At 41.4% G+C, this 17100-nt stretch overlaps 1 protein-coding gene across 1 annotated transcript in view; it reads right to left on the reverse strand.

Annotated features, from left to right (window-relative positions):
* Positions 1 to 15274: 15274 nt before the first annotated feature.
* Positions 15275 to 17100, reverse strand: part of LOC131346545 (interferon-induced protein 44-like) — an 18324-nt gene continuing 16498 nt past the window's right edge. The window contains exons 7-8 of the mRNA XM_058380032.1: positions 16014 to 16114; positions 15275 to 15857 (exon numbers count right to left, since the gene is read on the reverse strand). Coding sequence (XP_058236015.1) covers positions 15696 to 15857; positions 16014 to 16114 — 263 coding nt within the window. The 3' untranslated portion in view covers positions 15275 to 15695. The remainder of the gene's footprint in view (positions 15858 to 16013; positions 16115 to 17100) is intronic.

The raw sequence follows: 17100 nt of genomic DNA on the forward strand, positions 1-17100 counted from the left end.
GTGAGTACCACTGTCTGAGCTGATCTTATCAGGAATACCAAACCTTGGAATCACCTCGTGACACAAAAATTTAGCCACTGAATCTGCATCTGCTTTAGCTGTTGGGTGCGCCTCCACCCATCTACTAAACCTATCCTCGACCACCAAAACATACCTTTTCTTCTCCTTCACCTCAGCCATATCCATGAAGTCAATGATCAGATGCCTGAATGGTCCATCTGGCTCTGGTATGTGGCCTATTGGGGCAGTAAAACTTTTCCTGTTGTTGTATTCTGCGCATATTTCACAACGTGCTAACCTGTGATCAACCATCTGAGCTAAATACGGAGACCACCATGCTCTTTGAATCTGTTTGATCACTTCCCCCCTTACGCAATGGCTCAAGCCATGCGCATCATTAATCAACGATGTGAGAACTGAGAGAGGAGCCACAAAATGTCCCTGAGGACCACGCCATATGCCTGTTCGTGCATTCTTAACCGCCCCCCTTTTTATCCACTTAGATATCTCATACACTGAGGCCGAATTTTGCACTGCGGCTAAGGAGGTTAAGTCCGTTTCTGGGTAGTCATCGCCTTCAGAGTCCGTCACAAGCATAATGTTGGTATGTCCTAAAGCTGCTGATTTTGCCGCCTCATCTGCTGCAGTGTTTCCACTGGTAACAAAAGAACCATCTGTTTTGTGCGCTGAACATTTGATGATGGCTAGTTTAGCTGGCAGAGTAATAGCATGCAACAAATCAGTTATGGCCATTCCATGCATCACAGGAGAGCCATCTGCTCTCAATAACCCTCTCTGGGCCCATGTAGGGCCGAAGTAATGACACACACCATAAGCATACTGATAATCCGTGAAAATAGTACAAGATTTCCCTGCAGCTAGATTACAAGCTGCGGCGAGCGCTTTTAACTCAGCCAATTGTGTGGAACATGGTTGAGAAACAACCGTAGACTGAACGGTAACAAAGCTAGTCAAATCATTACTGGGCACTACTATGGCGTAACCCGCCAAGTTCCCGTCTGGGCCTCTAAAGCACGAGCCATCAACAAAAAAGGTTACATCCGAATGTGGCAAAGGTTGATTTTCAAGGTCTTGATGCGCTTTAGAGTATGTGGCTGAAACTTGCTGACAATCGTGTGGTTCACCATCCAATGGGGTCATCATTCTATCATTCTATCAATGTCTTTGTCGTCTGAAAGTGGTAAATGATAGATAGGTGACATTTTCTTTTCTATCAAAGTTTGTGTGGCTCTTAAAGTGTCTGTGCCTTTTTGAGAAATGCGCATAAATTTTCCATCCGGTGAGGTGTGCATGTACTGATTGATGGTTGGCTTCCATTCCAGCACCTGGCTAGTTTTTTCGAGCATTGGTCCCAGGTCTTTTCCAATACACTGTGCTACACTCTGTGTCTGCCTGCGTCCCAGCCATGAGATATTGTTCTGCTGTGGTTCTGTCTGGGAATGTCACCCAGAGGCCTTTAGGACTGCACTGAATTCTGGCCTTAAATTTACACAAAAGATCTCGCCCCAATAAATTGACTGGTGTAGAGGGTGAGTACAAAAGCGGTGCCACAATGGTGGTGTCTTCTAATGTATCTGAGGCTCTGTGAAATGTAAAATCTGTGAGATCCCTGAGAAGCCTGTTGTTTTGATGGTCTTCCGAGCGAGAGGGAGATTCGAGCCTTCGCGCCCTATGCATGAATATGTGGCACCTGTGTCGATCATGAATGGAAAAGGACGCTCATTATTGAGTGTTACCATGACAGTTGGTTCCTGTTGCGGATGCAGTGTAGTGGCATACTGCATATTCTCCCCCTCTGGCTTCTCAGGGCTGCTTCAACTCCAATTTGGTGCCGGCCCCAGTCCCGGGCCTATCTGGGGCTGATACATATGTGGGCAGTCTCTTCTCATATGTCCACTCCCTCCGCAGCCCCAGCACTCTAGTGGTTGTTGAGGCTGCTGGTACTGAGGATTGGGGGGTGCCTGCGCGTAACTCAGTCCTTGGGGCCCTCCAGGGCTCTGCGGCGCATATCCCTGCGGTGGTGATCCAAATCGTTCCCACGGCTGCCTTCTCCCTTGCCACCGACCTCTCATTGGGCGTCCTCTAAATCTTCCTTGTGCACCGCCAATGTGGACATTGATGGGTTGGGCCATTGGGTACACCTGGCTATTTTGTGGATGCTGTGAGTTTGGTGCTGCCACCTGCGGTTGTGGTATCATTTGCGGTTGCTGTGGTGTTTGTCCTTGTTGCGGCAGCATTTGGTTATTCTGTACAAGCTCTTGGCCTGCTGGGATAACCACTGCGGCTTGAATTTTTCCTGCTTTTTCTCTCTCCTTTTCTTTCTGTCTAGCTCTTGTCAACTCGCCAAGCTGTGTTTTATATAGCTGTGTCAGTAGGGCCTCTGAGGCTGTTTTCTCGTCCTTTTGTTTCTTTCTGTATTGTTCCACATAATGTATCACGTGCTTTGTAGGTATCCCAAGGCATGGAGTTTAGACCGACCACCTCATCCAACGAGGTTTGGACTTGTTCTGGTAGACATTTCTTCAGCATTAATTTAAACAGTCCTTTACTTGTGTCCGTCTTGTCCCATGTTCCACCTGTCTCTTCCTTCCATTTATTCTGATAATCATGAATGAATTTTACTACATTTTCTTCTTCCTTTAGAATCATGTGTTCCAGTTGCCCTGGGTCCATTTTCGTGGGGTAGGTTTTCCTTATTTCATTCCACAACCTATTTCTCCATGTCCCTAGTGCTATAGCATCCCAGCCTGGTAGATCCATTGCTCCTTTTAGTCCAGCTTCATCCAGTATTTCGGCTGTCTTTGCTTTCCCTATTGTTTGGGCTAATATGGCTTTCACATCTCCTATTGACAAGGTATGTCATATGACTTCTTGTCCCTTAAGGTTCTTGGTCACGTGCGCTCCCGTTCCAGCTGCTCCTCCAACGCTGTAACTGAATTTTGTAAGCGCTCTTCTAAGTCTTCCAGCTGCTGCTCGAAATTACGAACACTATCCCTCACCTTCTGCTCTCTGGTGTCCCTCTGTCTCTTTATTGCATCTTCCCTTGGCTCTATGTACAGTACTCCTCTAACCTGTCTCTCTGGATCTTCTTGCCAGTATTCAGCACAGTTGAGTGTGTGAACTCTTTTCCCTTTTGCAAATACTCTTCACTCTCCTTCTTTGCTCTTTGCAGTATCTCCTCTGCCTCCCCTTCTTCCTCATTTTCACTGTGATTTCCCCCTGTTTCTTTGCTCCTTCTAATTTTTCCTTTAATTGGGTTTTCAGCTGATATCTCCACGTCTTCCCATCCTGTCCAGTCGGCATAGCAGTCCGTTAAGGTTGGATACACTCCCACTTGTTCCCTGCCCACCATTGGCTCATTGTAGTTGGGTGGTGGACAGTAGATTGGCGGTGGTCTTTCTATTTCTTTCTCCTCTCTACTCCGCTCTTCTTCCTTCTTTATTGCTCACTTCACCGCTTCTTCCACTTCTCTGACCTTCTTTCCTTCTCTCATGAACCATTCCAGAATCTCTAATCGCATATACTTCTTTCCTCTGGATTTATCATCATCTTTGCTTGGCTTCCAGTGTCTCAGCATTTCTCTCACTTCTGAGCAGGCCTTTTCATCAAATGTTCCTTCCACCGGCCACTGCCATGTCCCCTGAGTCCTGTCATGCCATTTTCTCATACACTTCCTGACATACTTCTCATCAGGTTTGTGTTGCACTATTATAATGTCAACTGGTGTAGGCTGTCTTCTCCCTTCACTCATGATGCACCCCTGCTGTGCCCTGTATGCGCTACTTCTCTCTCCTGGATTCCTGTTGCCTTCTGACCACGTCAGTGCGACGCTGATTCGTTTCACTGTCAAGCTCGGCCTTACTGGATTCTTTCTTATCTTCTCACCGAGCGCGTTGATCTTATCAATCAGCACTGACGTTGCAAAACCTCTTTCCCAATGTACGAGTCGCGGTTCTACTGTCACAGTTGCTGTCAATCCCGAACAATAGTTGTACTGGCTTGGTCTGGGCTGGAATAACTCTGCCAGGGGTTCGTCGTCCTCCTTATATGGGTCACTGATGAAATCAAATATTGGGATGGCTACACTGCTGGGCTCAGGAGCGTCATCTAGTGCTCTCAATATAGGACTCAACAACTTGGGCCGCCAAATCTTCCTCAAAGCTTCGTACCAGTCTAATTCAGGGAAAGTTCTTTGTAAAGTGTACAGCCCGTCAAACTTTGTCAGGGCCCACAATTTATCCCTAATCAAATCCTCTGGCTGCCAGTGCTCTACTCCTTCTCTATCTTTATATGTTTGCTCATCCCAGAAGCGTGTGCGTATTCCCCTTGTTTCTATCTCTAAGTCTTGGCGAAAGGCCATACAGCTGAAGAAAACAGTAGTGCGCATGCAGTATATGGTGTCAGTATAATAGTTCAATACTTCAATAAGGGTAATGTTGTATTATCTGGGTCACACTTTTTACAATTCACTGAGTGGCCCAATAGAATGCAGACCCAAGTTTTAGGTGGATTTTTCCTGAGTATTCCCTTCTGCTGATTGCACAATCGCTAAACCCTCGCTAAACCTGCTTTCAGCCACTTTTGATTTCGTCCCAAGTCCACAAACTGTGTCTCTAGCCGCTGAACTCCTCAGCCTGTTCATATGTACAACTCTTTTCCCTCACTTGTTCTGTATGAAATTCCTCCTTCTAGCGGGGAGGTCTCCGCTCTTGCTCACTCTTTCTTGGCACAATGCCCCCGCACACACACACACACACACACCTCTCCACCACTCCAGAAAGCATTCAATCTTTTTCCACACACACACACACTTGTTCTTTTTAATTCTTCATCATCACCTGAGGGTCTACTGTTAAACTTCCTGCAATGAAACACTTCCACAACCTACGATCCTGCCCCAACTTCCACATGCTAATCCAAACTTCCGTGTATTGAGGACCTCTTGGGGTCATAGGCCACATTAAATTGACCCTGACCAGGAGTTTCCCTACTTCCTTCCTCAACAACTCTAATGCTGCCTCCGCGAACTCCCTTTCAAACCTATTTGGAAACCTATAGCCAATTCGCTTGAATGGTAGTGAACTGCTAAGACTTAGCTCTAATCCGCGAGTTTTTGCTCTTTCTGTGATAATATTGGGAACTTCCTCACTTAGTTCCTCCGGAACGGTAAAGTAAGCACTCACACGGTGTCGTCCCGTGTAGGCGGATACAAACACTTCCACCATTCAGGAGCAGTAGTTTCCTACAGTATGCTACATCTTCACCTGGACCCCATGGATGTCAAACCACACTTTCACGTCAGTAGAGGGTGGAACAATTATACTTGCGACAGATACACGTATTCTATTGTTTCAATGAGCGCACACCAAATTGAGGTGAAACATTAGCTCACACTTGGCACTAGGTCCTCACTTACGGTATGTGGACGCCCGCTTCACTATAAGATTTATTCTAAAGGCTATTCTGGTCCACACCATCACTACCCTTACTTTTCCTTCATTTCTCACGTAATGCACCTCTAAAACATATATATCAAACCTTAGTATGATTACATCCATGCACGGTGATTCCTTTATTCTCACAAAGACTTCTGCCTTATCTTCCCACTCTGTTGCAGTTTCTTTTCGACTTCAGCCCTACCATCCCCACCTGTTTCATATATCACATTCCATATCAATGTGCATGCATGTACACACTGGTTTTCCTATACTCTCACAGTAATAGTGTTAGTAGACAAAAGGTTAATACAGTGCTATTTACAGTGCGCACATCCAATCACCATTTATTTTCCTCATGCACTCACACTCACACAGCCCCTCGCACTCAACACACCCACACACTGCAAGCAATACAATTAGGACAGACAACAGCAGGACAGCAGGCCTCTCTCCTTATTCTTTGTTTTTTCTTTATTTTCCTACCGCCTGGATCCAGGACTTTTCTATTCAGCGCTTTTTCTCTTTATATTCTCTTTATCTCTTATTTCTCTTACACCTAGATCCGGGATTTTTCACTATATTTCTCTTTTCTTCTCTTATTTCCTTTCACTACCACCCGGATCCAGGAATTTTTACTCTTCTCTTTTATCACCTGCTACTTGACACTTATTTTTCTTTTTCCAGTGACGGTGTTCACGTTCACAGAACTTACTATTCTGCTACTAAACGCTCCGTTTGCGTCCAAATAAGGTCTTTTTCACAGGAATTTCTCTCATACCACCTGGAACCCACCAGGACTTTCGATCATACAGGCCTTTACACATTCATACATCTGACATCATCTAGTCTTTTCAATACAAAGCATGCAATTTATCATGTCACTCTATGTGGTTTTTACTCACACTCACTCTGCCTCTCTGCCTCAATAGGTTGGAGCAGAGCTGATCCGACCCTGGGCCGAGCGCCTCCACCTCCCCAGACCACACACAACTAATGCAGAAATTCGGTTAAACAGGCTTATGCCTTACCTCTGTCCTAGTTGGATCCCGTGTCTGGTCCGTGGGCGGCGGCCACAGCCTCAGGTCCCGGGTCTGGGGCTCTGCTGTTCTCTCTTTGCCAATCTCGTTTTCTTTGATATCACGTCGGGGTCACCAAAACAATGTGGAATAAAAATTCTACTGTACTCACTACTAAAATCTGACTCCAGCTCCACACTGACCCGACAGCTCAGTCTGAGTGAGACTCATAGTTAGTAAGGCCTCAAAACTAAATAAGCCAATCAAGCAGACTAGATGAATGCAGATAAGAGATTTTATTTTGTAATCAGCACTGACACAAGAATTGAGATGCTCACACATGAACGTCCCAACAACTTCTCTCCGGGGAACTCCAACTACAGCCTTTATATACATTTCCCTTATCTTCCCAATGCAACACGTCACTGGTTCTTTGCCTAGACAATCCCACCCATCTTTCTTTTTTAGACCTTTTAGATTCTTTTTTACACCATTATCTTTGAATTTACAACTTTTCAAATACCATTATAATTAAACTTCCCTAAATCATCATATTAAAAATTGGGCGTTTCCGCCCCCACCAGTGGGATTGTCTTCGGCCTCACTCTCGCCAACACCTCATTCTTCTTCAGGAGACAGCATGGGTAAGTTCTTAGTCCTTCAGGGGCCAACACCCTTTCTTTTATTACACTCTACACTTCACGGCTTTTCTGATTTATCCGCTGTCTTCTACGTATGTACTCTAGATATTTCGCCTGGTACCACCATTGCCATCCAGCACGCACTGCGTTTACTTCATGATGACATCACTGCCGCTCAAGGTACCAGTGGAGCGAAGATTGACCATAATAATCTAGGGTGCGTCTCTGCCATTGATTGGTCCAAGTTTGGAAAGCCTGGTACCGCAGAGAAAGCCTGCCAGACTGACATCATCGATACAACTATTTGTTCTTCAAAGCCCTTGCAGCCTGTGTGCAAGGCCCGTGACAGGCCAACATGCCGTTTTAAACCTTATATTGTTCTTAAGCTCAAACGACCTAACGAATAAACCTTACCTGAGAACTCACTCCTGCTGTCCCCCGATTATTTCACACTACATCAAACACACACCTCATACATATATCCTCATTTACAAAATTAACTCCCATAGAACCCATCCTCATTTGGGTGACAATTGTGTGATGCAGATACAGCATGTGTATAGTGTTATGTAAATCAATAAGGAGGTTGTTGTCCATGGCGCTGCTTGAATATCCCAATCCTCACAAGCAGAACCCGGCACAGTCTCTGTATGCCTCGGGATGGGTAGAAGAAGGGAAACAATGGAACAGCATTAGCGTAGCTGCTGTTCATAATATTAGCAGTACTAGCTGAATGTGCATTTAATCAGATGTACTTGGGCACAAGGTTATGGGATGTGTTAGATGTATGCCAGGCTAAAGAGATAAGTCTTTAGTCTACATTTAAACCGGGAGACTGTGTCTGAGCCCCGAACACTGTCAGGAAGACTATTCCAAAGTTTTGGAGCTAAATACGAAAACACTCTACCCCCTTTTGTGGACTTTGATATTCTGGGAACTACTAGAAGTCCAGAATTTTGTGATCTTGAAGAGCATGGTGGATTGTAACGTGTTAGGAGACTGGAGAGATAGGTGGGAGCTAAACCAATTAAAGCCTTCTTTGTGAGTAGAGCTAGTTTATAGTCAATTCTAAACTTAACAGGTAACCAGTGCAGGGATGATAATATTGGGGTTATATGATCAAATTTTCTTGATCTGGTAAGAACTCTGGTGGCTGCATTCTGGACTAACTGTAGCTTGTTTATTGAAGATGCAGGACAACCACCTAGTAATGCATTACAGTAGTCCAGTCTGGAGGTCATGAATGCATGAACTAGTTTTTCTGCACCAGATACAGATAAAATGTTCCTAAGCTTGGCAATATTTCTAAGATGGAAGAAGGCTGTTTTTGTGATATTGGAAATATGCTTTTCAAAGGATAAGTTGCTGTCTAATATTACACCCAGGTCTTTCACTGTTGAGCTAGTAGTAACAGTGCATCCTTCTAGGTACATGCTGAATTGTGAGAGCTTCTCTGTACTAGTTTTTGGGCCAATAAGTAATATCTCCGTTTTGTCAGAATTTAATAATAGGAAATTATCGGTCATCCAATCTCTAATATCTTTAACACACTCAGTTATTCTAGACAAATTAGATATTTCATCTGGTTTTGATGAAATATATAACTGGGTATCATCGGCATAACAATGGAAACTAATCCCATGCCTTCTAATGATGTCACCCAATGGAAGCATGTATACTGAGAAAAACAGAGGTCCTAAAACTGACCCTTGTGGGACCCCGTATTTCACTGGCACTACACTGGACAGTTCTCCATTTAAATCTACAAAGTGGTATCGATCAGACAGGTAGGATCTAAACCATTTTAATGCCTGCATGCCTATGTGATTTTGTAAGCGATCTATGAGGATATTATGATCTATAGTGTCGAATGCAGCACTAAGATCAAGCAGGACCAAAATCGAGATGCAGCCTTGGTCCGAAGCTAAAAGCAAGTCATTAGTGATTTTAACTAGTGCAGTTTCTGTACTATGATGGGGCCTAAACCCTGACTGAAATTCTTCATGGATATTGTTTTCCTGTAGGAAGGAGCATAATTGAGCTGACACCTTTTCTAATATTTTAGATATAAACGGAAGGTTTGAAATCGGTCTGTAATTTGATATTTCATCAGGGTCCATTTTCGGTTTCTTAAGAAGAGGCTTAATAACTGCTAACTTAAGAGATTTTGGGACATGACCTAGAAATAACAAAGAGTTAATAATATTAAGAAGAGGCTCTCCAGCTGCATGTATCACTTCTTTCAGCAATCTAGTTGGAATTGGATCCAACAAACACGTTGTTGGTTTAGCCGTGGTGATAAGTTTAACTAGCTCTTCCTGCCCTATGCTGGTAAAGCATTGTAGCTTTAAGTGTGGAGCTATAAGGTGGTCTGGATCACCGGATGCCGTCAGTGGTTGAACATCCAATATTTTGTTTCTGATACTATCAATTTTTTTAGTGAAGAAATTCATAAAGTCCTCACTACTAAACTGTGCTGAAATACTCTTTCCAGAAATATGATGCTTTGTTAGTTTAGCTACTGTACTAAATAAGAATCTGGGATTGTTCTGGTTTATTTCAATCAGATTGCTCAGATGCTCAGCCCTAGCAGCTTTTAGAGCCTGTCTATAGTTGGCCAGACTGTCTTTATACGCAATTCTAAAAACTTCTAATTTGTTTTTTCTCCACTTTCGCTCGAGGTCACGGGTTGCTCTCTTGAGGGCGTGAGTATGACTATTGTACCATGGTGCAGGTGTTTTATCTCTGACCTTTTTTAGTCAGATGGGGGCAACAGTGTCTAGTGTGCTGGTAAAAATATTGCCTATGCTGTTGGTTACTTCATCTAGTGCATGTGCATTTCGGAGTCTAGTAAGAAGTTGAGACAGATCTGGCAGATTGTTTGTAAATCTGTCTTTAGTGGTCGAGGTTATAGTTCTACCAAGTTTATAACGTGGAGAGACGTGTCTAATATATTCTACAGGTAGAGTGTACATTAAGAGGTGATGGTCTGTGATGTCATCGCTTTGAGGTAGAACAGTTATATCGGACACATCAGTCCCATGTGATATAACTAAGTCTAGTGTATGATTAAAACGATGGGTTGGTCTATTAATGCTTTGTTTAACCCCAAAGGAATTAAGTAAATCTATAAATGCGAGTCCTAACGCATCGTTAGCATCGTCTACATGAGACTAATGTGCTGGAGTTGTTGATGGCTGGTGTCATTGGGGGTGTTGGTGACAGGGCTGTCCCATTGACTTTCAAAGTGACTGTCACGAGCCAGTGGCCTCCACAGGGCAAGATCAGACCCAAAGTGCAGGGATAGCAACCAGTCGGGATATTATACTTTATTTTAAAAATAAACAGACACAGGAAACACAGGGGAAAAACTCATACAAAACAAAATCCAGAGAATAGAAGAGGCAGACAATAACAACAAGGACTCATCAAAAAACACACACAACAGAACCCGTACAAATAGGGAAGGTAATCATTGAAACATAAGGGACAGGTGTGCAGAGTCGGGAACAGGTTAAGGATCAGGCGGGGCAAACACATGAGAACATAAATAAACACATGGCACAGGAATAAACAAATCCCCTGCTGGAAAGCCCCCTAGTGTACCAACAGGGAATTAGCCAAGCCCTCCATGACAGTGACTTGCTTTCAAAGTAGTACTTGTTCAGGCTGTTCGTCAGATGGAGGTTGTTAGCAGAGTGTGGGGCTTTAGGTTTGCAGCTTGTGATCTGTCTGAGCCCTTTTGCAGCTATGTATTATGTATAGCTATGGTACTATAGCTCATAGAAGCTTATCTATGATATCACTGCCCCCGTGTACTCATCCAGGCTACTGGTAGCAGGCCTAAATACACCACAGTCAGTATAGTCCAGGCATGCCTGAATATCCTCCACAGCCTCCCTAGTCCACTGCTCTGATGTCCTCACTACAGGTTTCAACGACAATTTCAACTTCTGCCTGTATACAGAAATCAGATGGGCCATGACATGGTCTGAGTGTCCTAGTGCAGCTTGTGGAACGGCATGTACTGCACTGATTACTGTAGTGTGACAGTGATCCAGAATGTTCTCGTCTCTGGAAGGGCATTTAATAAATTGTCTGTATTTGGGGAATTCCTGTGTGAGATTACCTTTATTAAAGTCATCAAGGACAATAAAAAATTTGTCCAGATATGTGCACTCCACACACAGTATCTGGTGTGCCTCCTGCATGTTAGCCTATGGTGGAATGTAAATAGCCATATGAATAAAGCAAACTCGCATATGGAGTTGTACATCACGTTGACATTTGCAAACAGCAAGTCCAATGTTTTATCAACTTTTGATTTGCAGTCCACAAACTGTTTAAAAATGGGAGCGTTGATTCCAGGGTGACGTGGTTGAAATCCCCAGAGATAGCTATGAAGGCACTAAGGTGCAAGGTCTGAAATCTTGCTCTCATGGATTTGAAGAAGCATTCAAAAGCAAACTCTGCTCCAAATGAGCCCAGATAATTTAATTTCATCAAATCAGCCCTGGATGATATTGGACATTTACTGTATATGAACAGCATTTCATTCCATCTGAGTGGAACCTTTGTGTGTTCTCCACCTCAGTGCAGTTCTGTAGTCAGGTGAGGACACAGCACTCACACTTTACACACAGGTTTAACAGTTATTTAAAGGAATTCCTTTATTTGATATTGTGACGATCAGTTGTTTGTGCAGTTTTGCATGTCACCACAAGGGGGATCTACTGAGCCCTGAGAAAACAATTTAGTTTCCAGCAAACATGATATCATTATAGTGTATTTGTATCTCATTACACATTAGACACAGGATGCAAAATTAAAATTTGTAAAATTTTAACATATTAGATCCGATATTATGCACATTAATTAATAAGGGCCACGAAACTCTGATTTTGTATTACATATATTAATGTCCTCATGTTTAAGTTCCCCCACTCTTACAACAGTTATGTCAGTTACATATACAGTTCATGGCCTTTATCAAATGTACTGTCTAAGGTCATCCACGTAAACATCGGCTCTGATAATGATTTGCTTCATTGCCTGAAAAATAAGGATGTACATTTTATTGTTCTTGACAGGAAAGATCTGATTCATGGGAATGCCTAATTACCCACTGCAACACTACATCTGTTAACACATATCAAAGAAAAACTGATACAACTAAACTATACAAATAAACTGTACTCGCTAATTACATTTGCTAAAAGAAAAACTACACCAGGTTACTTATGTAACCCGGTTCCCTGAGAAGGGAATGAGACATTGCTTCATGACGCTATGGGAACGCTTCATTGTCAACAAGTTGTGTCTGAAGCTCTGTGTGCACACATGCCAATTTAAAGACTCAGACAGGACACGTGATGAAGGGAATACACGCCAATAAGTCTATCTATGTCAGATTACTCCAGCTTCTATTTATCTGAAGGAAGCGCAAGTGGACGCCTGGGGTGTGGCACAGACAACACACAGATTAAACTGAAAGTAATATTAAGCATATTGATTAATATTAGTCAGGGTTATAAAAGCATTATGAAGAACCTACCTTATCTTTGGACATTAAACTGCTCTGGTGTGTGAGACCTGTGTACTTCCCTACTGTATATGCTAAAATTTGTTTTAAGTTTCATTCATTTGTTTATTTTCACTCCCTCTGAAAGAGCACTAATAAGATAAAGATGATGCTACGGTTAACATGAGAGATATATTTGTAGTAACATTAAAAGGTTCTTGATTTAAAATCACTGTTTTGCAGGAAAAAGCAAACAGTGAAGGAACTTTCCCAGTAAAGGAAATTTCACGATTTTTTCTCTCACAAGTTTTGCTGAAGCTCTCCACAAGGGGTCCTTGGCTATTGGACATCTCTTCTAAAAATTCTCTCTGTCAGAAATCTTACGAGGAGCACCTGGTAGTGGTCAATTTTTAGTAAAATGATGTTCTTTCTGCTTTCCTGTGTAGGTGAAATGACTACTGACATTTTGGTGTCAACTACGCCAAGCATCAAATCAGGCCTGCAACGTTGTTTTTTTTTTTTTTTTTTTTTTTTTAAATACTTTGGCTGTGAGTGAATTTGAAATAGTGTGAAGTTTAGCACACTAGTATTGGGAAATTGGTATAATATCAGCAATTTATATTTTGTGTTTGTTCAGGTTACTTTTCATTAAAAAGGAAACAAGTTCATTGATGTATGTTTTTATGCTTGGTGTTCCCACAATGTAAAGGTTTAAAGGAGTGTTAAAGTGTGTCTACGCTCAGCTACTTGCATTACTCTGGTCCTAGACTTCTTCTAAATAGAAAAATAAGGTTTTTACCATGACTGACGACCTTCTCAGTAGCGTGTTTACCCACCATGCAATGCACAGAACTGAGTGGGGCCCAGCGGGCTTGAGGGCCCCCTACTGGCCACAAGCAGTTAACTCATTTAATGATTGCTTTTGACATCATTTATTAACGTGTGGCCCAGACAAATAGAAAGAATCAACCACGTAGCATGCTTATCCAAGCGGCACTCAAAAACGAATTAAATCAAAAGAAAATATTTAAAAAACTGAAAGTTTGCCAAAGCTTAAAACATTTTTTTACCTAAAAATCAAAATGAAACATTTGAAGAGGAGGAGGACCCAGCTATGCCGCCCACTGAACAAGCTGCGACCGCACCGGTCAATACTTTTGCCGGCAGCGGAGATGAGTGCCCTGTCCCTGATACCCAGCCCCAGCCACACGATCTACTGGGAAGCGAAATTGTGCTTTCTGATGACCCAGCGCTTTGGCCTGAGAAAATAACTGACCAACAAAGATGCAGCATTGTCAAAAGGGGACCAGTTCAAATAAAGGATTTCAATTTTACTCAAAATTGTGACACAATTCCTCGTTGATTCACTGTGGACTATTATTACAAAAAAATGAAAAACGAGGAGAGAATACAGAGAAATTGGTTGTTTATTCAGTCAGCAGTGATTCTGTGTTCTGTTTCTGTTGTAAGCACTTCGAAAGATTTCGCTCATGGATCAATATCCACAACCACTTAAAAGAGCACGAAAAAGGCAAAGCGCATTGCGCAAATATACAACCCTGGCACGAACTCGAAGACCGACTGAAATCAGGAAAAACTATTGACACCAAGAGTCAGGAATGGCATGCTCTTGAAACACAGCACTGGAAGGATGTTTTAAGCAGAATAACTGCAATTGTCTGTCATTTAGCAGAACGAAACCAGGCACTAAGAGGGCATTCAGAAAAGCTTTTTGAGCCCTATAATGGATGCAAAAGACAAAAAGAAGACTCTTGCTTAAGGTAAAACCAAGAAAAGACCTTAAATTTCTTACAGCTAAAAGGAATCTGTATCATTTTGAATAAGACAGTGGACACTATTTTTATTTTTTTAAAACAAGAATTTTTGTCTTATACCTAACTGTAACACTTTTGTGTGCTGTTCCACAGTTCAAAGTAAAATACTGTATATCTGGTTTATATTTGTCTAACTCAATTCTATAACTTAACTCAATATTACTGTTGTGCAAATCAAAGGAAAATCTTAGGCAATGTTGGGGCGTGGTACCAAGATACCAAGACATTAAAGAAGAGGGAGTGCGTCAGATTATATCACAAATTGTGGGGTTGGGCTTGGCCCCCTAGTTCCAGTAAAAGGAAGCCCAACCCTTGAGAAACAACACCTGTATTCACTTATTTAAAGGAGTGTCCCAAAACATTTTCCAATACATTGTAACTCAAGTATCACCTTTATGTAAAATGGGCTAAAGCAAATGGATGTATATGTATTCATGTATGTTGTATGTGCATATTATCCATATGCCATGTTGTTCAATGTATAGATGGACAAATGTCATGTAACATGAGAAATGTTCACAGCTGTGAATCAGGTATGATCTCAGAAGTAAATTGATTCACCAAGGAAACGATACTCATTTTGTCTGTCTCTTCATTGTTTCACAGGAACACAGTGCTAAGTGCTTGTGTGCCCTTAGTTCCCGACCAAGATATCCCCTGAATACTGAAAAAGAAAAAAATCCACAGCTGAACTGTAGTTACACAGTAAAGTATATTTAAGAATTAAACCCTCATTACAATATCTTTATTAATGCAGTAATTCCAGTTCATCATAGACTAAACAAAATATTATGCTGAAACACAAGTAAAAAAAAAAAAAAAGATTGGAAATACAATTTAAAAACTTGGAATGCTAATCAAAGTCAAATATGACACTAATGATTAAGTCATTATTATTATTATTGTTGCTTTAATGTCCACAAAATGGTGTATATATCATGCAGGTGTAATAGAAGATATGTTTTTTCTCAAACACTGAATTTATGAATAACATTAAACAAAATAAAAATAAATAAAATGAGCTGTAGCATAAGCAGTTGAGTGCCATTAATTTAATAATAGCCACTTAAATGTACTAAATATTTTTTTTTAACTTTGTGTTTCTAGCTTGTGGCTTTATTAACTTGATACTCATGATTAATATACAAGCTACATAAAGATTTGACGATAAATAAAGACCAATATTGCGATTCTTTTTTCCAAATGGATTCTTTAGCAGATACTCAGATGTTACCCAAGTAATCGTCAACAAATCCAGTAATTGCCTTTAATGCAATCAGAATAAGCACATCTTTTTTTTCATTAGTTTCAATCTCCTCATGATAGTTGCTCACTGGGAAGATGCATTTCAGTGGTGGACCAAGCCTGTGGCTGCATTCCTCCATCTAGACATATAGAAAATACAGTCAGTCATGGAAAAAGAATTCATTCAAAAATTCAGTTTGCACAAAAGAGTAGAAAACAGAATCAAATTTGTATTAATTATTAGGAAAATTATTAACAAAGTAGGATAATATCTGTGATATTTGAGAAAAAAAAACCTTTTCTTTGATTTTTCTGCTTTTGTAAACCTCAGCTAGATCCTTCTCAACCAGTGGGCAGGTAGCATCAACTTTTGTCATCAGAACCACATGAGGGATGCCTGGCATACACAGATAAGTAAAAGAAAAAAATATTGTTAATGCTAATGAAGCTGTCAGGGTGCACAGTGGATGTAGAGACACTAGGCAGAGTCATGAATGGGCTATGGTAAAGGCAAAGTCAACATCTCTAGCTGATTTTTGGCAAAACCCAGGCTTCATCTGCAAATAACAAAAGGCTTGGTAATGTCACGGACTTGAGAGAATGGTGTGTACACTTTGCAAGGAATACAAAACGCTTAAGGGTTTAAATACAGACAAATCAGTATTTAGTTCCTGAATACAAATAAATCAGGAACTAAACTGGAAATTGGTGAGATTACTCCTGACACACAAGGGAAACGATCAGTGACAGGACATTGGCATAGACGAGACATAAATCAAAACAAAGCACATGTGGTAACAAACAAAAATGAAAACACGGAACAGAAGTGGGTAAACAAGTATGTGTTGGACTGTGGACGGCTGTGCAGCTCGGCTTGCATCGCTTTGTCGGGCTAAATGTGTTACATAAATATAGCAATAAAAATATGGAACAGAAGTGGAATTGACTGGGCTGCTGCATGTGCTGTTCAGCTCAGCTCACAGCACTCAGCATGAAGGAGAGATGACATAAGCATTTTTTTCTTTTTATTTATTTTAAGGTATCTGTGAAAATGGCTAACCTTCAACCACACATTCGTGCCAAAAAATCTCACACAGACACATGGATAGACATCCAAAATTTGACCTTGTGGTGGCAGCATCAAAATACATCAGCAGAGTACTAAGAGCATAATGGGAAATTAAATATATTCTCAATAAAAATGTTTCACATTTTAAACTACATTAACACACATTTATGAATGCAGTTATGAATGTTTTAGAAATGTTTATCTTTTTTAGTTTGGCCCCTATTTTTCTGAAAATAAAAATAAAAGCTACAGCCCTTTTTATATAAGCTTGAAACCCTTCACATTTTATGAAAAAATGAATGAATGAATGAATG

This window comes from Hemibagrus wyckioides, linkage group LG26 (genome assembly GCF_019097595.1).
Source record: "Hemibagrus wyckioides isolate EC202008001 linkage group LG26, SWU_Hwy_1.0, whole genome shotgun sequence".
NCBI lineage: Eukaryota > Metazoa > Chordata > Actinopteri > Siluriformes > Bagridae > Hemibagrus > Hemibagrus wyckioides.